Here is a 23644-nt window from a genome sequence, read left to right on the forward strand (position 1 = left end):
CATAACTTCAAACCTAAAGATCAGACAGCAAAGCCTCAACTCTCTAGACATAGCAGTGTACATATGATTCCCTTATTAATTTTCTTCAGACTATGATTAGCTCTCTCATATTTAGTATTGATACACAATTATTTTCAGTGAGATTGTAGTTCTGATTCACCAACTGCTACCATATGGACAGTCATATTGAAGTTGTTAGCAAGCATATGTCCCTTCTATTCCTATATTCGATCCACTGCTTGGACCAGCCGTGCTTTGAGCAGGACACCTGAAGGGATCTGCTTTGGCAGCATCAGATTTGCTCTTCATTTATATTAGTGCAGTGTCTGGTTTGCCACAGCCTCTATTGAGACAGCCAACAAAGCAGCCAGTGCCTCATAACATTCCCTGTCCTGGCTGCATTTCTGTTTCCCTATTTTGATCAGTTGTACATGGCAATGCATGATCAGAGACCTTTTATTGTAATAGATAGCATACACCAATTTCAGGTATGCAGAGATTTGAAAATAAAGTAATTGAATTGTTTGAGTTATCATACTATGCTTGAGCTTAAAAGACTACTTTGCCAAGATGCAAAAAGTACTTCTCTCAAGATGCCAAATTTTTATGTCCTGCTACACCTACTTTTGTTTTAACAGAAACAGGACCAAGAAGTAGTGAATTAATATGACAACACAGTAAAGGCTCCAGGTTTTTTATTTTACAGGGGCAATGCATTGTTGCACTGTAGTTGTACACACTAGAGTTGTTCATTGCACTTTAGAGGAACATCGTGAGGCATAGTATGTTGGAAACAGGACTTTTTTTGTCTTGTGGTTTTTTGCGAGGTTAAGAAATTTCCCCTCATTATTTTTAATCAAATGTTTCTTTAGTATTAAATAAACCTCCAGACTGAACAGCCCCAACTCTCTCAACCTGTCTTCATGGTAGAGATGTCTCAGCCCTCTGATCATCTTCCTTGCCTTTCTCTGGACTCTCTGCAGCAGGTTTGTGTCCATCTCACATTGGGGACCACAGAGTAAGACACAATAGTCCAGGTGATGTCTCATGGAGCAAAGGAGGGGAATCCACTCCCTTGCCCTGCTGCCTGTGCTACTTTCTGTGTAGCCTAGGACACATTTGGCCTTCTGGGCTGCAAGTGCATGTAGCCAGGTCATGTTGAGCTTCTTGCCCACCAACATCTGTGTTTCTTTCCAGGGCACCTCTCAATGCATTCTCTGCCCAGCCTGTACCTTTGTTTGGGATTGCTCTGATCCAGGTGCAGGACCTTGCACTTGGCCTTGTTGAACTTCGTGAGCTTTGAACAGACCCACCTCTTCAGCCTGATTAGGTCCCTCTGGATGTCATCCCTTTCCTCCAGTGTATCAACCACAGCACACAGATTGGTATCCTTGGCAAACTTGCTGAGGTGCATTTCAATCCCATGTCGCCTACAAAGATGTTAAACATCACCTGTCCCATTACTGACCCCTGAGGGGTCCCTCAGCACTGGTCTCTGCTTGGACATGGAGCCATTGATCACAGCTCTTCGAGTGCTACCATCCAGCAAAGATGGTCCACACATCAAGGGTTCAGCAACATTAGAACATATTTTTTCTCTGAAAGAACTTGTCTTGCCACTTGCTATTTTTCTGACCTTGTGTCTTCCAGTTTAGCTCTATTTTTATGGTCTTCCTGTACCATTGCAACCAACTTGCACAGTGTGGTTAAATAGAATCTGTGTAAGGCTGAACTCAGATCCCACTTTTTCTTATTTTGTGTTTTCTCTAAGTCTGTACATGCCACTATCAGAGTAGCTGCAAGCTGATTATTCCTTTCTTTTCTAGTGCAGAAGTCACATGTAGTTATATTTGCTGAAAGCATCCATATGGCTAGCAGATGTACTTAAAAGGTGTTTAATGTGTGGGGTAAATTCATTTCATTCAGTTCTCCTTTAGTGATTTCATCAAGGCTAAGTGTATATTGTCAGTCTGTTTGAAACCAGTAGGGATTATCTGAAGTAGAATCATGCTTACTTGGAGTAAACTTGGTCTGGGTGAACAGAAGTAAGTAATTAATTCAAAGGTAAGGTTTGTCATTGGACTATCATCTTCAAAACTGTCAGTTCTGCTTCAGTTTTGGTAAGCCGAAATCATTTGACTCTAGGACTGAAGTTCTGCTTGATCATAAATAAAAGGTCATGTAAAGTTCTGGTTCTTCTACTGCTTTTTTGTTCCAAGTTCCACCAGTATTGTAAAGGTATCTCTATATTAAAAATATATAATAAATATCTATATATTAAATTCTGCTCAAAATTTTATTTTTGTGATTTAACCTATCAATGGTGATGAAAAAATCCCTAACTTCCTCTTACTAATCTAAAACCTAGAGGACAAAGATCAAAAAGTACATATTGATCACCCATATCCTAAGATTCCACTAAAATTTTTAGCTGGAGCATCACTTATATTTCTTAAAATCTATATCCAAATGCTTTTTTCACTTTTTTTTTTTTGGCCTTAACATGTGTATGCACATGTGCATTCATATGTGGTTGATTTCCTCCCTTTCATTCATTACAACGTTAACTTTCTTCTAGTTCTGTGAATTTTCCTCAGCATTTCAGCAGTTAGGAAGCAAACTTTATTATTAACATTGTTGTCTATCATGTCTTAATTTATTTTTTTAATAACTCTTCAACCTGCCATCTAAAAATAAGTGTTTAATTTTAGTTCATGCAGTTTACTATCCTTTCATATTATTGACTTAATGGAAGTATTTAATGTTATGTAATATGCAAACACTGTTACTGTTTATGTTTTCCAAATATGCAGCAGAAACATTCTGCTGTTCCATATTTTTTACACAATGCTACTTTTTCACATCTAATTGTACAGCAGTAATAGTGTTTGATATATCATTGTCTCTGATTAACTTAACATTCTTCATTTCCACGAGATGTACCTATTTGCCTTTTCTTTCCTCTAAGTTCTTCAACTATTTAGTTCTTCAGTTACACACTGTTGCCAGGTTTTGTGTGTTTTTACCCTCCCCCATTTGCTTCATGTTTTATTGTGCTGCTTTCTCTTCTTTTAGAAGATAGTAAGGAATGAGTTGGGGATGAGATAAGGAGTAAGTTTGAAGTGGTATAGCTGAGACATGTCGTCATAATCATGAGTGGGAAATTCCAAAGCAGGGAGTCTTTTGTTCCAAGGATGTTTTTACAGGTGTACTGGTTCTGGCCCAGAATTGACTATCATCATAGCAGAGAAATTGTGCTGTGTTTTGTGTTTGTGACTAAAGCAGTGTTGAAAACACACCAGTGTTTGGGCTATTGCTCAGCAATGCTTGCACAGGATCAGGGCTGTATTGCTTTGCCATTCTGCCCATATTCCCATACCAGCAAGTAGGCATGAATTTAGGAGAGGACAGAGCTGGACAGCTGACCCCATATAATCCATAATATCATGCCCACCAATAAAACAGGGTGGAGGAAAAGGGTGAGATAGAGGGTGTATTCAAAGCTGCTTATCAGAGACTGATGGTCTGCTTGTGGGCTTTGGTGAGTGGTTGCCCTGGCATATATTTTTTTAGTCCTTACTTATTACATTTAATAATTCTCACTTATCTTTTCCTTTACTTATTAAACCATCTTTCAGTTGACCTACTGGTGTTCTTTCTTTTTCTCCTGTTCTCTCCCCTGTTTCAGTAGGGAAAGAGGCAGGAAGAAGTGAGCTAGCAGCTGTGTGGGTGCTAACCTGCTGGACATGATCAACCCACAATAGCAGGATGGAAGAAAAATACATTAAGAGCACAATCTCTGAGTAGTGGAGGTTTGAGGTTTGAGGGAATGAAGTACCTCTAATGAGAATCATGCTGGGGAAGAGGCATTTGTGCATCCACAAATGAAAGAAGGAGGACGGGATGAGAAAACCATGACTGTTTAACCTTGAGAAGAGGAGGCTCAAGGAAGAGGATCTTACTGATGTGTCTAAAAGCCTGATAGGAGGAGTAAAGATGAAGACAGACTCCTTGTGATATCCAGTGAGGGACAAGAGGCAATGGGCACAAACTGAAATATGAGAAGTTTCATATAATTTATTACAAAAAGAACATTCCAGTTACAGACTATTGTGCTGAAGGCTGATTCATATCTGAGTGCAAAATGACACTCAGACAAAAATTGATACTGTAATATCAATTAGTAGTATCAATATGGTTAGTTCAATACTTACAGTTCTGCTGGAAATTGGGTGGAAAATGACAGCCTTTACACAAGTGCTATTTTGTAGTAGGAGTGTCGATAGATTAGTTCCATTCACAAGTATCAAAACTAACATTTCAAGATGACTCATTGTCCTGATTCAGCCTGCTTTTTAGGTTCAACCTACTGGTTTTACTTCTGGCTTTTTAATTTGCTGACAGTTTTGTAGGTAAGAGTTTGTTTATATTCTTCTGCTGCAGGCAGTCCCTGGCTTTCACTGAGCAGGCCTGGTTAGTCTTGTCTACTGAGATTATTTGTTAATTGTTGCTATTCAGGTGTGTCTTTCATCAAGGAAATCTTGATTGCTTGGTTAAAAAGAAGAAATAGGAGCAGTCCATCTTTTTTTTATATATGAGTGAAACACTACACTTTTAAAAATTATATCAACTTCCTCTTAAAACAGCAAATGCAACATGAAATTTGGGGGAGATATATGGAGCGCTTATGCTTTTGGTTACTTTAGTAGAAAAGTAGATGATTTTCATTTTATTAACTTAGTGACTTCAAAAACTTGCTCACTGATTTACTATCTGAAAAAAATGTTCATGGATGTTTTGTAGTAGTGTGGGTTCCAATCTGAGCTGAAGAGAATATTTTTTGGTGTGTAGGTGCATGAAGAGTATGATCTCTTTGTAGTGCATGCTGCCTCCCTCTCTGTGGATTCTCATTAGCTGAACATAAGGAGACAGAGTTCTGCAAGCGTGGCAGTACACACAGAACTGTTGCATGAACAGGCAGTGCTTTTCACTGTATTTCTGTACTCTCACATTGCACATGATGATTTTTCTTTTTGAATTTTCTTTTTACTGTAAAGATAGCTTGGGGTGTGTTAGTGTGAAATACTGAATACTGCATCTTTCTACATGAAATTGAGGGTCTCAGACGATTCCACTGAGGAAGATAATGCGGTGATTATGTTGGACGTCTTCAATAGCAGTTACATTTATTTACAAAAATACATAATACTGTGTTGCCAGAAGTACAGAAGGGGTTCACATGTCGTCTTCTGCTGCTTGTTCTGGTTGTGCTGGTCTTTTGCAACATGACTCTTCTAAGACCCTTCCTCATTCCTCAGTGGATCTCAGCCACATTCCTGTATGCCTTGGCCTGAAGCAGCCAGTTGTCTGATGCCAAATTTCAGACACCCACTCCAATGGAGCTACCTGACTTTTCCCAAAAATATATTGTGTCTAGCAACTTCAAGTTTGTTTTATCTGTCTTCAGCAATGACCAGAACTAGTACATACTGCATTAAAACCCAGTCACAATGCAATGCTAAGAGCATCCTGTAAACGTTTTCCTGGAATGTCAGCAATACCAGCACACTGGCACTAGGGACCACATCCCACATTAAAAGGCTTTGGTTGACAATTCGGCTGAAGTGCAACGTCAACAACTCTGGCAGGCTGCACAGGGGCATTTTGCCCGACACAGTGACCGTACAGACTGGGTGTGCACCCTGGAGCCTCAACCTAGCCCCTTTCCAAGTAAGTAAATTGGGTGTAGACCTCCTTCCCCTCCCAAATATGAGGGTTTTCATAGCTCGTTCTGAGTGATCCGGCTGTTATTGCCAGCCCTGTACTTTTGCTTTGGGATAATAAATAGCCAGTTTTGACCGCCTGTTTTCCGTGTTTGTAAATTTGCATAATCCCGGAGTCTGACCAAAGGGAATTGAGTACCGCTCGTGTTTCGTTCACCTCAGCGGCTGGACAAGCTCCCGTGGCTCCCCGGCAGCCTTTCGCGGGGTGAATAAAGACACCCGCGGCACATCGCGCACGTTTCGGGTCCTTGCCGGCAGACTCCGTGGGAGGGGCGGGCACGGCCGGGCACGGGCGCCGGGGGCGCCGGGACCCTGCCGCAGCGGCGCCGCCCGCTGCCGCCGCGGCTGCGGCACTGCCGGTGCCGCTCTCCCGCGCCCGGGAGCGGAGCGGAGGAGCGCAGCCGCCGCCGCCGCCGCAGCCGCCGCTGCCTCCCGCGGCGGCCGGGGGGCGGGACGCCGCGGCAGCAGCGCCGCTGTCAGCGCCCGAGGGGCTGGGGGGCCCTGCCGGCCGCGGCAGCGGAGCGGGGCCGCCCGCCGCCGAGAGCCGCACCGGGCGGGCGCCGAGCCGCGCCGCAGCAGCAGCAGCAACAGCAGCAGCGGCGGCGGCAGCGGCGGCGGCAGCAGCAGCAGCGGCAGCAGCGGCGGCAGCAGCGGCAGCAGCGGCAGCGCGCCCGCGGCGCCGGATCCCCGCGGCGGTGAGTGCGGCGGGCGGCCCGGGCGGCGGCGCTGCGGGGGCCCGTGGCCCAGTGCCCGGCGGGGCGGCGGCGGCCGCAGCTACCGCGCCGGGGGAAGGCGGCCGCGGGTGCCCGGTCTGCGCCGGGGGCAGCGGGAATTCGGTCCATTTAACAGGTTGGGACGGGCGTGTGGTCCGCGGCGCTGTCGGCACCCCCCGTTTTCGGCGTTGAGGTGGGTAGGAGCAGGATTTTTGTTAGCAATTTGTCACTGCTGCTGTTGCTAATATTGGCTTCCGATTCTATAAAACGCTTCCTAAGAAGCCGCGTCTTCAGCTGGGTATTTGATAACTCTCGGCTATCCGGCAGCTGTCAAAAATACCAGGACGTGTAGTTGTTTTTCTCCAGCCCCATTCGGGTTTTAAGATGGCTCATACACATAAGGAAATACCAAAACTTTTCTTAATGGTAACAGAACGAAAGGAGAACAAGAACTAGCTTTGGGCATCCTTATGGCTCTAAAGGCAGTTTAATCTCCCCAGAGCGGTATTTTCTTAGGCAACGACCCCTACTTTAAATCAGTTTTTTCATAAAGTTTTCGAAGAACCAACACTTCCTTGTGCCAACTTTTAAACTCTGTTATGTGGTATTATTTTCTTTTTCATATGTAATTTATGCATAATGGAATATTATTCCTTTATTTTATTTAGTGAATGCATTGTCTGAATCTGTCGAGGGGTTCTTTTATCCTTTTCATTTATTAGGTACAGGATTACTTGCAATTTTACTAATATAAATTGGGTTATGGAATTAAATAATTTTGGGACTAACTAAAGGAGACACTGAAATTCATGCCATTTCTATGTTTGCAAGACCTAAGTTAGAAGTCCCGGAAAGGATGAGTAATTGATAGGGGTTTTAGGTCTTTTGTGGGCTGGCTCTTGTTTGTTTTGGTTTTTTTCTGCAGGGCATATGACATTTGCAAAAATTTGCCACTGTATCCTTGAAGGATCATGCTGTAATAAACAAGCAGTATTACTAGACACATTTTTTTCTTCCTACACACTGTGTCGCTTGAATAATTTTGGTGTTCTACAGCACAAAGGCCTTGTATCTTTGTGCATACAAAGTGGTTGAAGAGGATGAAACAACTAATTGGTTGTGAATAAAAGAAAAAGAAATCAATGGCAAACAACTAAAATGCTCCATGGTCAGTCGCATGTTTCTATAGCAGTACTTAATAAGTTGGCAGGTTTCAAAATACAGTTTTTACATTCATACAGAACAGTCTGTTTTCAAGGTGTCTTATTTTATGGTTGTGAAAATATAGGTGTACTCTCTGAACTCAGTGAAAAGATTTATACAGGCTTGCCTGACTTGCAAGAATTAATTCTAGAAACTTTTCCAAGATGTTATTCTTTCATGTGAGCACACGTTTCTGATCTTTCTGGGTCATATGCTTTTAAGCTTCCAGTAGAAGACCTCTGGACTTCTGGGCTGGTTCCATCCTTCTCCTACATGGAAAAAGATTCCATTTAGGCTCAGCATAATTTTTTTTTGTGAAATCTGTGTTGTATTTTTTGTGTGGCTGGAAAGGCAATCTGGGTTTTAGGTATCTTGCCATGTTCTTATATTCATTCTTCTTGTGCCCAATTATGGAGGAGGTGCATGAAGTATAGTTATTTGAAACTGAAAATCTTGTGCTGCAATGTACATATGTTTGGTTGTTGCTTTTACATTGGAATAGGGAGACATTTCAGTTTTTCCTGTGTCTGGATCTAACAATATCTTTTGATTGAAACTTTCATTTCTAGTCAAGTCTAAAGTGTTAAAAATTACTGATGACAAGGTTGCAATGATTTGATTTTGAAATGTGTGAGTCTCTCCTAAACTCTGAGAATTTGGAGTAATATAACATTATGCATTTGTGTCTTTACATACAGGCAAAACCCAGTTCTGCAGTATCTGAGGATGGATAAAGACTTCCGCTACTACTTCCAGCACCCGTGGTCTCGCTTAGTTGTGGCTTACTTAGTGATCTTCTTTAACTTCTTAATATTTGCTGAGGACCCAGTATCCCACAGCCAGACAGAAGCCAATGTTATTGTTGTTGGTAATTGTTTCTCCTTTGTAACAAACAAATACCCTGAAGGAGGAGGCTGGAGATTTTTGAAGGTCTTTCTGTGGCTCCTTGCCATTCTCACAGGACTGATAGCTGGGAAATTTCTCTTCCATCAGCGCTTGTTTGGTAAGTTAAAAGATGCATCTGCTGACGTCCTGGTAATGGCTTTCTGACTTTTCCATTTAGCTTTTTACTGGTGGCAATTTAGTAAACTTTGCTTTTAATCACTTCTACTGTTTAGAGCTGTATAGAACTCAGTACATCAAAGCTTACACCGTGATGGAAACTAATGCCATAGCATAACTCTCAGTGATTTCAGTCAAAAAAGGATAAAAATAGTGAAAGCTGACATGTCTTAAATACTTGGGACGCCAGTAACTTTCAATTTTTCTGTCTTACAAATGTACTTCTTTGCACTATCAGACGAGTTTTATGTCTTATTATATAACTTTCTCAACAATTTGAAGAAAAGGAATTCTTCCTTGGGGCAGCAGCTCTTCATGTCTTGTCAAAAGACACTTAAGTGGAAGCAGAGGCTCTTGTAAGTATTAGCAGAGCTGTGCTGAAGAGCTCCCGTGTGAAAATGAGAATTCTAGAGAGGTAGGACCTGTCTCTGTTTTAGTACAAGAGCAAAGCAGTAAAATGGAAAGGTGGGAAATGGGGAAAAACATGACAGTAAATGTTTCCATACACAAGCTATGACTTAACTGAGGAATGTACTGTACATGAACTAACTGAAAGGATGAAATAGCTCTGGAAAGAAATCTGAGACTGAGAACTTAGATGTAAATATATAGAGATAGAAAAATATCCATTGTTGTCTTAATTCACCTGTAGAGAATGTTGCATCTGAAGGCTCAAGGCTGTCTCTGTTCTAGAGATAACTAGAAATCTTCAGTAGAAAAGATTTCTTTGTTTCTGCCAAATCCAGGGGTCTCCTTGGCCAGATCTTATGACCTCTTGGAGACCTATATCACACCTGAGATAGCTCAGCCACCTCAGATGGCATAAAATCAGCAGGATGGCTTCTGTGGTAGTGTTGGAAACAGAAAAGTTTTAATAAAAGGCAAAATAACAAAGCTCTTTACAGAGAAAACCCAAGCCAGGGGAAAGAGGCTCTTGCTCCTGCTAAAACACCTCACAAAAGCAATTAGTCCCTTTTGTTATCTTCTTTTTCTAGTAAATTGCTTAGGTGGGACTTTTTTGCTTCTGTCCAATTAGTTTTCCTTAAGTTTGAGGTGAAGTCCCCAAGGTCCTATGAGGTGTCTTTTTACCTTACTGAGGAGAGAAACTTCTGGGCTTATTCCCTTTTTAAGGAGACAAAGGACAATTTGGTCACTCCATCAACAGGGGGCACATTCCTACATCTGCCAGTTGCACTATTTTTTGAAACATCTGATTCTGGGTGTGTTGCTGCTGGTCTGGATGGACAACCCCATATTCTTATACTGGTAGCACTGCAGGATGGATGGTTACTGGCACACCTCAAAGCACATGAGCAATAGCCATTTCCTTAGTCTGTCTCATTCTGTTAAGATCAAGAGAGAGCCACTATTGTTTCAATAAATCAAATGTAAAGCTGTTGTGTTGAGGAGTGAACAAGCAAAGCCACATCAAATGACTTTTAATACAGACTTCTCTTGAAGCAGTTATTCTGAAAAATGATTAAGCATCATGAAGACTATTCAGCTGTTTTACCATAGTGTAATGATAAATGTAAAATGTTCCCATAAAGAGGGCATTTTACCTGGAACAAGGGCTACCACAAGAATGCTTTCAATTCTGGCTTCCCCAGTTGAGAAATTTTGTTAAACTGAAGATGTTTAAGGAAAAGTGATGAAACTGATGATAAATTTAGAAAATTAGCCCAATAGTGAGAGGATTGAGAGGATAAAGGGAAGATTAGAGAGTGACTTGCTCAAATTTGAAGGGCAGAACTTTTAGTTCAGCATATGTAATGCAAGGTCCAGTGCTTGGAAGTGGCAAATAGCCAGCATTTTTTTTTTATCTGAAAGGCTAGACAACCCGTGGAACAAGTTTTTGTAGGCTATGACCTCATCAAGACATGAATTTTTATTTTTGAGAACACATTTTTCTGACAACAGAGTCATTATCTTCTATCTAGGTAGGTTATTATGATAATTCTTTCTGGATTTGTAAGTGAATATCATATGTAGCTAAACATAAATTTTAAAGTGGCTTGATTCAGTCTTGCTGCCAAACAGGGAAAGTCTGTCAGTGTCTGCTGCTTTGTGCAGTTGCTCAGTGAAACAGGATATTACCCATATTAGCAGCACCCATCTTTTATTTCTGTAAGGATCACGTGTCTGACCATTCTGATGTTTGTGGCAGCACTAAGATGGGGTCAGCATTGAGGGGAAACTAATGGGGAAGAAATTCCTAACCCTCAAGGCAGTGCTGGTTTATGGATATTTGTGGCTGTGGTGTGGGCAAGCAATAGGGGTGTAGGTACAATCTGATTTCAGGCTGCATGTTGAGGTTCATGGCAATTTGAGCCAATGTGGATCTGTCACAGCCCCACCAGCCACATCATTCTGAGCCAGTGCTGTTGTTGATGTGACAGTGCAGCAAGCCAGCTCAGGCAGCCAAACTCATGGAAAATCAGTTGCTTCTGCTGTCATCTGCAGCAGCTCCTTGAACTGATGTGATCACTTGAGTGCCAGTGCTGATGAGATGGCCAAGGACTGTGCAGCCAGGATAGCTGGGGGCTGTGGCAGCCATACCTTGTGCTGGCTCCAGTGCTGTGGGGCTGCACCCACACAGTGTGGCAGTGGAAATGTGCTGCTGGTGATACACTGAGAGCAGATGGCAGGCAGTGGGTCTGAAGAGCTGACTGTATTGCTGACTGATGTGGCTGTGTAGCTGTGTGGATAGACATTGCAGTGATGAGAATGTGAGTTTACAGCTTCAAGTATCTCTGTGTCTCCAAGAGATTTGTACACCATGCTGAAACATTTTCTGCCTGTTATTTGCTACTACTTTAATGACTTCATTGCCTAGAAATCATTCCTTTTATTGAGATCCTCATTGAATATGTCCTCTGGATCTTCTGGCATCAAGCAGTTAATGAATTCACCCCTTTATTGTTTTTAATTTCTCTAGTCTATTTCTTTCAGTAGCTGCTACTTTTGTAGTTTTTCTTTAACTTTTTTTTAATGTATAATTGCTTAGGACCACTCTGCTTTTAAATCCTTGTTTGTTTATTTATTTTTGTTTTTTTTTTTTTTTCTCTGCTAAACTCTGTTTGCAGAGGAAATTGTGAGTGGTTGTTTCTTGTGACCTGTGTATAACTTCCTGCAGTCAGGAAACCAAATAGCACCAGTCAATCTTCCCCTGTCAGGTCTTGGCTCAGCATGCAGGCTGCAAATTGAAAATGAAAAGGATTAGTCTGCCTGTCTCACTTTAAATGAAGAGGAAAGGATTTTGTTTCTCTCTGCCCTTTCTGCTTTTTTATTCTTTGTCTTCTGTATTTCTTGCTGCTGAGTTTGCATAGGAACTAGAAAGATAGTATAGCTAGAAGTGTGTCATAATACAGTTTACCATCTGTGACAGTCACTGCCTGATAGCCAGGACTGTCATGGACTAAAAAAATAAAAGAAATAGCACCTTATGTGTCTAAAAGTGGAAGAAGACAGGTGCTGGAAATCTGATTTAGGCTTCATCACTCTGAGTTTACAGAGAGATAAGGGAGTAAGTAAACTATATTGATGAGAAGTAGAGTTCTCAGCTGGAGGACAGAGTGGAATGTTTTCTGTCGATAATGTTTGTTGCAACCTTTGAGCAGTATCATCTTCAGGGAATCCTTCAAGACACTCCTCATGACTTAAAACAAGACTAGAAAACAATTACTTTTCTTGTTCTTCAGTCAAGAAATAGCTTATTTCTTTTGATAAACATTTCCCATGATAAATATTTCCATGGAAAATAGCCCTTATCTAAGACATTCTTTATATATTCATGACATGTGGTCAGAAGAAGTAGAACATTGTCTTTTGGCTGTTATCCATTGTATTATTTTGACCCATCACTAAGCATATCTTCTGTTGGTTAGGTATTGTGTTTTGCTGTACTTTTAATTTTGCAATGGAAAGTGAAAGGTCATAGAAGAATATTGGGAGTTTGGGGAAATAAAAAATAAAGATACATACCCCTGGTTTGTTTTTTCTTTCTGTATGAAAGAATTACTTGAGATAAAGAGGTAATTTCTTGATTAATTTTCTGCTTTATTTAAACCAGATTTATTTAAATCTGCTTGATTAATTTTCTGCTTTATTACAAACTGACCCATTTGATGACACTATGCATTTAAAAAATCCATTCTAATCTTTACTTAAAAGAAATTCCTAAATAAGCATTTGCCTATTTTTCATATTGCTCTGTGGCATTGTACAGAAGATAGCACAGTGTTTAAGGTATAGAAAGTGTATATTTTAATTGGCACCTGCTCAGCATCTGCCCGGTTGCTCTTCTGCACTACTTCAGACCTAAATTCTGAGTTCAGTGAAGGGGGGGGGTTTGCCCAAAGTTCAGGCTGTGTATTTTGCATCAGTATAGATAAACATGATCCTTATGAATCATTATCACTGAGCCCAGTACAATAGCTATTCTAATCCATGCCCCTCTACTGTAAAAACTCCATGTTAGGGACAATATTGGAGCTATCTCTGGATAAGAGAATAAGCTTAGGGACCAGAAAGGTATTAAAACCTCAAAAAAGCCTAGAGACTATACATATAAAAATAAGTCTTCAATTTGAATAGACTTTTAGCAGTATGCATAAATGGGCAGTATACTTGGAAAATGTCTAATTTTTTTCAGTCCAGCATTTTTGCTTTGACTGGTCCTTACATGTACTAATCCTTAGTTTATGCTGCATATTAGATACATCAGTTTACAAAAACTAACTACAAAATGTACATGTTTCTACTTGTCCATTTTTCTGATTTTAAAGATGTATTAAAATCTGGTTAAAAGCCTGATTACAGAGACTATGTTTGTATTGTATTTGTATTTGAATCAATTGCCAATGAGTGTTCTTAAATTTATATTTGTAAGTTCCTTTCTAAATGGCGTGGATGGAAAAATGAAATACTTAATGTGTTATAAAAAATAACAGCAAACAAGATATATATAGCTAAATCTGTATTTCTTAAAATGGAGGAATCATAATACAGCGTGTAAATTGGAGCCGTTGAATAAATGTTGAATTTAATGGGTTTCTCTCTTACAAATGTTCACAGTATGCAGTTTGTTTAAAATTAAATGATAATGTGAGCTTCATAGACACTGGGATAAATGAATAAATCACTCATTACAGGAATTGCACTGAACTGTGGGTGCACACAAATGTTGCAGATTTTTTAATGGACAGTAGTACCATGCTGGGAGCAATTTCATGATAGATGCCTTCAATCGAAACACCCACCAAGGCTATGTGATCTGAAAACATTACTCTTTTTGTCAAACATCCTCTCTGGAAGGCTCTGAAAGATCATGCAAATGTCTTAAAAGCAGACTCTTCAGTGTCTGCTTTTATGCTGAGATTTCAAGGGGTGTATTAACTGCATGAAGATTGCAAGAGGAAATTAGGCAGACTGGGATTTAGTCAGGATGATGGTGCACTACATGGGAAAAGTGGGTGCTAGGTAAAAGGATGAATTCATACAATATTTCATATATGATCAGTTAGTATCCTGATATTTTAGGGATTATGTTAGTGTAAAATCTAGGCAGAGGTATTGCTGCTGGTGTTGGCATATCACTTTCATAGTGGTGCTTGTGAAATAGCTAGTGAGCCATGTGATCTTTTTGGCCAAAGAAGCTTCCCATAGATTTGTTAAGATTTTTGCATGCTTGTTCTCCAGCCAGATTGCTTCCCATTCTTGTTTGATGGTAGTGATAGGAACAGTTATATCACCATCTGTAGAAACAAGTGGTGTGCATATAGCAATACTTGCATAAAATTCTAGCTGATTGATAGAGCATATTCTTTTCTGTTGTCAGCTCTGTGTCTTATGTGACACTAAGGACTGTCACTTAAAACCCTAGCAACTTTGTTCCTGCTCTTTCTTTTCCATTGATGACTTCAGCCTAATAGAAAACAACGAATGTGATAGCTGGTAAAAAATACTGTCTTCAAGAGCCTGCTCAGTATTTTAATAGCAGTGACCAAGTTAATACTGTTGAAGGTGTTCAAGGTCTGCTGTGATTGCCTCATGGTCAATTCACCTCTTTTGTACCAGTAAAATGTTGAAGCAATACAATAAAATTATTTTGGTCCTACAAAATGTGTGCCAAGGGGCCAGTCTAACAGTTTGCTAATAATAACGCACAAATGACTGTGAGCAAGCATTTCTGAGAGCCAGAATCCTCAAATTAAAGGAAAAAAAAAAGGCAGCAACATAAAAAGAAGAAGCTCTCAGCCAGCCACTGACTGAGTTGCAGGCTCATCAGATTCCAGCTCTGGCAAGCTGACAGTAATTCAGATATCAGTTTATTTTAAACTTTACATCATTCATGAGGGAGACCACAAGTGACCTTTCAAATATAAATGAAAAGCATGCAAGTGACCTCCTAATTTCTTCTCTTACTCTTATTTTTAGAAGAGCCATAACATTTCACTGCTTCCTCTTTTCAAACTCAATGAGAAGACTGCTGTTGTCTGCACTTAGCCTTCGTTGTGGAATCAGTCTTTGGGTAGTAAATGATAGAGTTTAATTAGAGAGATGCAGGCAATAGCTACAAAAAGATTATTCTCTCTTGGTAGAAGATTTGATTCTACTGGAGGTGCATACCCCACTCCCCAAGCAGTAGCATAAGAGTGCAGGAAGAGCTACATGTGTCAGATTTTCCATAATGGGAAAGCTCTAGATAATATTTAGCATCCAGTGACTGAAAACTAAAAATAAGTTCATTGCTATTTCATATTGATGTGTCAAATCTGTGTTTTGATCTTTTTGACATGAGTTCCAGATTTTTCTTTCTGTTTGAAGCCAGGAGTGATTTTGGAATGATGCCTGCCACTTATGGGAATGATGTGTCTCCATTCCCCAATTTCCAGAAATAGAAGTGAGCTTATTCTTAGTAGATGCATCCTGATGGGCATAGTGCAGGTGCAGCCTAGTGCAGGGGCAAATTTCATGTATCATTATCCTATATAAGGAGGAGATGGAGAGGATATTAGTGTGGAACTTCACCTTGCCATGTGCCTGCTGAAGAGTCCCTAGGAGAACATGATTTCCTTGGTCCCCTTTGGCTGTCAGTGGCATGAAGGTCCTTCACATACAAAGTAACATTTCTCTCTGTGTGATTCTTCTGGGACCCCAAGCTGAATCCAGCCTGTGCACTCCTCAGCCTGTGCACCTGCCTTGGTTTTTTTTTAAATATAAATATATATATAAATATATATAATATATATATATATATTTTTTTTTTATTCCAGAATAAAAAAAAACCCTCAACCTCTTCTGGTCCTTAAAAAACTTTGAATACATTATCAGGACATAAGAACTATTTAGCAAATAGTAGGTGTGGTCTATACATTTCTCATAGATATTTTAGATATGGCAAAAGTAAAAAGAATATGTAAATGTCTTCACTAACCAGACTGACTTTCAAGGAGGAAGGATCAGTAATTGTTCCCTATGACACAGGTGGGGCAGAAATGCAGAGTTTCTAAATGTGATTGCTGAGACATGAGGCACATGCCCTAATTTCAGATGCTGGAAAACAGGATTTTCTGCATTCTTCTTTTTTCATCAGGAGGGGCAATGCCCTTTTCCCCACTCAGTAACTCATGCCAGGGGTTGGCAGGAACAGCAGAAACTCTCCTGCTTTGAGGATTCACACTGTCCCTGGTGCCTTTATGTGGGAAAGGAGTCTCCCAGGAGCAGGCTGGACATCTGAGTAGAGGTAGCAGCAAAGCCTTGAATTCAGCTTTCATCTGCACCACTGGGGTATGATCTTTCAAAGTGGCCAGCTGTGTGGGGCTTTTTAGGCTCACTTATGTACATGCTAAATAATATTTTCTCTTTCTGTGACACTGATGTAATGTCTGTCTACTATGAAGCACACTTTTGTTTAATAGTGAAGCAAAGAAGAAATAAAATCTGTGCAAGATTCAGGTAAAGTCAAACATGCTAAACAAATAATGAAAAAAGTAATTAGGGCAGTGAGGGAGCAAAGAGATGAGGCAAGATGAAGAAAAACATTCCTAGAGAGTCACAGCAGCAACAATATTTAATTTTAACTTGAGTAAAAGGCCTAAAGATTGAGAGACTGCAGTTTTACATAACAAAACCTCACAATTATCCTAGCTCCTTTGCTAATAGATGTAAGTGACAAAAAATATGGATCTTAATTCACACCTGACAGTGTAATGTGCTAAAGGTAGAGAAAAGGGAGAAGGAACTGAAAACTAACATTTTATAAGGAATGTCTGTGGAGTTCCTGATCTGAGGAATTCAGGGCTTAACACAATGTTCAATTTTGTCTCAGTTTCATGCAGCAAATAAAAAAGTATTTACAAAGAGTTTTCTCCATGCCTACCACTTTGCTTCATGTTATCCTTGATAGGTTCCAGGTGAGATGACTTTGAAGTGGTTTGGGGCTTATATCCCATGAGCTTTATCTCTATGGCAGCCAAAGGTGGAGCAATTTTTATCTAAATTAGAGGTCACTTTTTGTGACTTGTCTAAATTCAGAGAGTAAAGCAGGAGTGCTGCTCTCTTGGGGATGCTTACAGACTTCCATCTCTTAGGCTGCAGATAAAAAGCAGACTTCTCTTGAGGCTATGTTTCTGCTTGCCTTGCTGGGCACAGGGCAGAGCAGCTGCAGGAATCAGGGGCTCTGCAGAGGACAGATCCACGCTGCTGTGCCAAGAGCTGGCCCAAGCAGCCTGTGCCTACCCAGAGCTTATCAGACTAAACTCTGGCTGTCAAACTCAATCAGAACTTGGCCAAGGCTCATACAAGGTTGTGTACAAAAAATTAATCAGTGCATTATAATATATAACATTAGTGAATATTGCACTTGCAGTATTTTGCAGAATATTGTCCCTGTGTCTACAGAAATGGTTGACAACCCCAAAGCTCCATTCACTTTGTATTACTACCCCTTTGCCCTCTCAGCAGGGGATGGAGGATGCCAAATTATTAACTATTTCAACAAACCTATATTATAATGTCACCACCAAAACAAATGGTACAAAATGATACAAAATGAGCTTTCATTTTGTAAAAAAATTAAATGTAAAATCTTTGCAAGACTTATTTCAGTTTTGGGCTGAAGTTTCCAAATGCTGAAAAATTTCTTCAGAAAAAAAAAGGTCAGGTTCTCTACTTTGATAACTCAGGAATATGTTTATAATGTTTATAGTGTCAAAAATTTAATAGCTATGTCTTCTTTTAATCACCTGAGAATCTGAGGTTTTGCACTTGACATTTTTCCCTCAATTGCAAAATTCAGAGAAATGTCATGAAAATCTATGTATGAATCTGTTTCATATAGTTAGCTTCCACCAATGCACAAATATCCTGCAATGACATGATATTAAGCACTGCTTATTAATCTTAATTTGCTTTTATAGAAATAGCACATAATTCATTTGTATTATGTACACTATATAATTGTGTCCAAAAAGGATAATCTACTACATACTGATTGAAAGAGACCACAGACTACACTAAACTGTCATAGCCACTATATTTAGTAGTAACTTAGGAAAAACTGGATTTTCAATCATTTGAAACTATGTTATTTGCAAAGGTAACCAGGACAAATAATATATTGCAAAAACTATGCTTGCTAGGAATACTCTGGCTGCAGAAACTGTGTTATAATAACCAGTGAAACTGAACAAAGTAATATTTCTATGGCTAATTTCCTTTGGAACTGGTGTATAATGAGGACAAATTTTCATTACTAAGAAAACAAAAGGGTGGGTAGGTTGCAAGTAGAACAGACAAAAATACTCTTTCAAGGTAACTGTATAAAAAGCTAGCCAACTATTAGGTTGGCAAGGAGAAGGGGAGGAGTAGAAAATATTGTAATTGAAAAATATTTTCATTTTTTCCAATATGAGCTTGGTTTTTCTCCTTTGTTTTAAAATGAATAATGAATTTAATCATAAAAATAGTATACAGGAATATGCATTGCTATTCTTTATTTAGCACGTTTAGCTCTCCTTATTTACTGTTTAACTAGCTGCCATGTTCACTTGAGACCACTAGAAGGTGCTCCTCTGTTGAAAGATAATTATTTCTCTCTGAATTGCTGTTAAAAGCTAATTTTCCTCTGATAACTGTGGTTCTGGCCAATTGTTTTCCCAGACTCTAATTGCAGCCGCTACCCCTGCTATAAACCAGCTGGACTTCATCTGCTATAACCATTATCACAGCATGAAAATAACAGATCTCTTATCACTCATTCTCTGATAAATCAAAATCCCATCTGAGTGGGACTCTAGTTATTTCTCCTGGAAGGTGAGGCATGGAAATTGTGGTGGAACTAACAAACCACACGTTATGTAAAGTTAGGAATCACAGAATCATTTTGGTTGGAAAAGACTTTTATGATATTTGAGTCCAATCATACACCTAACACCACCAAAACTCATTCCTGGAGTAAATTAATGCAGAATACATCCCTGATGAGAGTTTGTACACTTGTCTGAAGTCTGAAGGAGAGTCCAGCATAAAAAGCAAACAAACACCCAAACCAAAACAAAGAACCCCAGACAAAACTGCAAAAACCCAGACAAACATTCAAACAGTCACTTGTTAGAAGTACAACCGCTAAATGTAAGACTGGCCCAAGTCTGGCAGAATAATAATCAGCCTTCCTGTGTAAGATCTGTGCAGATTTCAGCACATACTAATTCTGACATAGGACTGGATTAACTGATTGTATCCTTTTCTGGTGCTCAGACAGGTGTTGATCTGGATGCATATACAGGTGCATCCTGTGTATAGCTTACAGAAAAGCAGTTTTCACAGAGTCTGGAAAGGCTCAGGTCTATGTGCATACCCCTGTACTCCACTGTGAGCTAGAGAACATCTTTTTGTCACAGGAATGTGCTTCCTCTTGGTCCCACAAAACCAATTCTCCACTTTTTGCACTGGAAACACAGACATGCTCAGTAATGGGGTGCCTGTTTGTCCAATGTGAGATTTAGTCACAGTCGCCATAATAGACAGCAGAGTTGCAAATATTTATTGAAGACAAAAAATAAACCTCATGCTTAATCTGCTTTGTTTTCTGACTCAAAATTCTTTATAAATGTTTATTTTAAAAGCCTGTGTAGTAGATACAGTGTAAGCAATTCTATTTACTATTAAAAATAAGCTTGTGAATTCGCTTCAGGAGAAAAGAACAAACAGTGTAGAAAAACCCTGATTATTTTGACAAGTTGTTGCAGAGCATCACTAAACTGGTATTGAAGAACAGAGATTTCAGCACTTCCCTTCAGAGTTCAGCATCAACATGACACAGGCTATAAATACTGCTATGTTTCTTTTATCTGCTATGAGGTTTGGGTTCCAAAGAATTCAAAGAAGGAGATGTAGTTTCTGGAAGAATGACATATATGATGCTTAAATATTTTGGCTCTAAAATTAAAAAAATAAGGAGGATCATGAAATTGCTTACATAGGTTTGGCAGTTAAAAAATGCTAAAAATTCTAAAAGAATAAAGAGTGCAAAAATATAATTAAATACTTACATGTCCTCTAACTAACTTTTTTTTTAACTATGCAGTGAGGCCATTTAAAAAGAGAATTATTTTTTCCTGCTAGTTTTGTAACCTGGGATTGGGTCACATAGAATTAAAAATTCTCAGGAACAAATGCGTTAGCATTTTCTGTTGGTAATGCAGGGTTTTCAGTTACTTCCCCATTTAAAAATGTTCTAAAACATTACAGGAAATCAATATCTATTTTTACAGTTTTCCTTTTATCTGCATCAGCACAATTGTCTAAACCTGAAGTAATAAAATCAGTAATAGTAAAGGCTAAAATTAAAATTATAGGCTAAATCTCTATAATGGAAATTGAGAGGTGCAGAAATATTCAGAATTAAGCCTGCCTACACATTAATTCTGGCACAGTCTTGGGCCTTCCCAGGTTATATGCATTTTACAACTCTTTCAAATCAGCAGCCTAAAGTATTGCTTCTTGGTAGTAGCAATGACATGAATGTAAAGCAGAGATGTGGTGCCTTCAGGACCCTCCTGCAAGGTTTGATATGGCAGATGGCACTGACCATCACCACCCGGCTCTTTCTTGCCTCTGGGCAATCCATTAAGAAAAGAAAGTGTCAGCTCTTTCCTTGCAGCAGCAAAAGTCCATCCTCCTCTTCTTGTTTTGGTATTAAAAGATGAATGTGCATTCTTGTGAAAAATTCTATTCTTTCCTTCTTTGAGAAATAGCAAGAAATCTTTCAAGGCTATGTGGCATTTCTAAAATGGCATTTCTTTCTCTAAGGAAGGCAGAGTGCTATGTATTTCACCTGTGTGCACTCATACAGATTAGTTCAGATTAGGCCCTTGAGACCACCAAAAACAGGTAAGGCAGGCTGCACAAGAAGCCCAGTGGAAAGACATCTGGCCACAGACATCAGTCTTCTGACCAGTGTTGGCTGAACTGGTGGGAAACCCGAGATTCTAAGCTCCCTTTGTCTTAGCACACAATGTTCTGTGTGAGGACATCAGTTTTCCAGCTGGGTCAGTAGCTGAGACCTTGACTGTTACCTTTTGTGACATTAGGCTGCATTTTACCTTAGACTGCAGAAGCTGAGAGCTGCAGTGCTCCCTGATTAGGGTTCACCTTTCCCAGCTGGAGGAAGCCCCATCTGTGCTGCGTCATGTGAACTGGAAGGCACCAAGCTGGTAAGTGCCAAGCTGAAGTCCTGAAAAGAGAACTTGGGAGGGCTGTAGGTTTGATAGATCCCTGCAGGAGGCCAGCACACCCCATCATCTCTTGATTGCAGACTCCAGGGAGACTTGGCCCCTCAGAGTCTTGGATGTCTCTCTAAAGCAAGAGCAGAGAAGTTACATTTCTTTATGAGGCAGAGGATGGACTTAGCCGTATCACCTGCCTCTGCTGTGGTTCCTCCAGCTGTAGAATCAGTCTAGGGATATTTTTTCTTGTGTCTAAAGAGATTTGACTTCCACAGATTAAAGCAATGTACAGTAGTGAAGTATTTTAATAGCATTGTGGTATTGATATAGTTTTTTGCCAAGTGAGGTGATTCTGAGGCATGGTAAAGAAAAACTTTGATACCGGAATACACTCGTTTATGTATATTGAAGAGAAAACCAACCTTTAAGGAATATCTGAACATTTTTATTTTAACAAATAAAGTATTACAAAGAGAAATAGAGAATATAAAGTTGCTTTCCTTAGCAACTTTGGGAAATTTGTAGCAAAATTTATCTCTTCAATGTAGAGATTTTTGGTTTAATAATTTTTGCTTACAAAACCATGCTGAATGTACAATAGTGAATGAGAAAGTTGTTTCTCTGACAATAGCTGAGCACGTACATAAAAGGTCAAATCTTTCAGGCCATGGTCTCTCTTGTGTTCATTGAATGTGTAATGAAGATGTTAGAATATCTAGATAAGGTACACAAAAGCTACCTAGACCTTGCAGTCTGTTTTGTAGGCTAATACATTATTACAATATACTACAATGTGTTCAAACTCATAATAGTTAGGTATTTAACTGGATACCATGTCCTCAGAATTAATCCAAACAAAGGTCAGTGAGAAACCAATATTGCAACATATTTTTCATAGTAGAAGATGTTTACTTTGGCTCTTGGCTGTTTAGTTTATTGTTCACTTATTGTAGTAAAATGGAATAAACATATAATTTTATTTGTTTAAGTCATTCTATCCAGGTAATATTATAATAAAACATTTTAGGAGCATGTATTTCAAAGTAAAATTACAAGCAAGTAAATATGAACAGATGTCTTGTGCCTTTTAACTCTTACTTTGCAGAAAACCTTTGGTTTCAATCAGGGCAACATGAGCATTAGATCAGCCTAGTTGAACAAAAATGCTTTTAAAAAGTGTTTAATTGATTATATAACCAGTTATAATCAGGAAAACAAATGTCTAGAACCCTTATCAGCTACTAGAGTATATTCACTGCTGAGCATCATGAGAAACAGGAATATCTTGGGGTGAGAGATGGAAGAATCTCTTTTTAAAGATTGTGCAGTGCTTTTAGACTCAGCGTGTTGTATGAGATGTCCAGGCTGGGAGAACAGCCAGTAGAGGCACCATGGCACAGATGTGTTTTGTAGCAATGCCCTTACTTGCTTTGTTTCCTTCTGTTCTTCATTATTGAGGGTTGGTTGAGACTAATTTTTCTAGAAGCATGAGGTTGTTACTCTCTTTTTTCTCCCCTTTTTCTCTTATGTGTGTGAGCATCTTGGGACCTCTGTTATAGATGGCTTTATTGATAGATCATTAATGAGCTTTATGGAACTTGTGGACACAGACAATGGAGGCAAGCAGACATGGAGGCATGTTTCCAATAAACAATTATATTAAAGAAAAGAATATTTTTCTTTTAAAGTAAGAAAAATTGAAATATTGAGAATTATCAAAGGAAAGAAGCAGTACTTAGAATGAAGTAGGTACACATAGGCATGCAATTTTCCTGTGATATTTTGTGAGTGTAATAGTACATCCCAACACTTGTAAAGTGTTTCAGATTATCAGAACCGGATTCTTTTCTTATCACAGTTACAGACAATTTGAAAAAAAATTCTAGATTTTATTTTCATATATTTAGTCAATACCATTGAAACAGAACAAGAGACATTGAATACCCATATAGAATAGAATAACTTTATAATGCATACAAGGAGAAAATTATATTTAAAACAGTGGAAATTAAAGAATTAAGACTGTACAAAGTATATTAAAATCTATTTCGTCATCAGTAACTTTGAAAGTAAAGTTAATGTGCTCACTGATACATGGGCTTTCATAATTAACAAGGTAATGTGTGGAACTTGGCACAAAAACAAGTCAGCA

General features: G+C 39.3%; 1 protein-coding gene across 3 annotated transcripts in view; it reads left to right on the forward strand.

Moving 5' to 3' along the window:
* The first annotated feature begins 5624 nt into the window (after positions 1-5624).
* The window catches only part of TMEM117 (transmembrane protein 117), a 180977-nt gene continuing 162957 nt past the window's right edge, over positions 5625-23644 (forward strand). The window contains exons 1-2 of one of the 3 annotated variants that reach the window (XM_036401269.2): positions 5625-5730; positions 8398-8702. In XM_036401269.2, the coding sequence (XP_036257162.1) occupies positions 8426-8702 (277 nt within the window). In that variant the 5' untranslated portion in view covers positions 5625-5730; positions 8398-8425. Of the gene's footprint in view, positions 5731-6411; positions 6479-6584; positions 6690-8397; positions 8703-23644 lie in introns of those variants that run through there. The other 2 variants (XM_036401268.2, XM_036401267.2) reach the window with 2 other exon arrangements.

This window comes from Molothrus ater, chromosome 5 (genome assembly GCF_012460135.2).
Source record: "Molothrus ater isolate BHLD 08-10-18 breed brown headed cowbird chromosome 5, BPBGC_Mater_1.1, whole genome shotgun sequence".
Taxonomy (NCBI): domain Eukaryota; kingdom Metazoa; phylum Chordata; class Aves; order Passeriformes; family Icteridae; genus Molothrus; species Molothrus ater.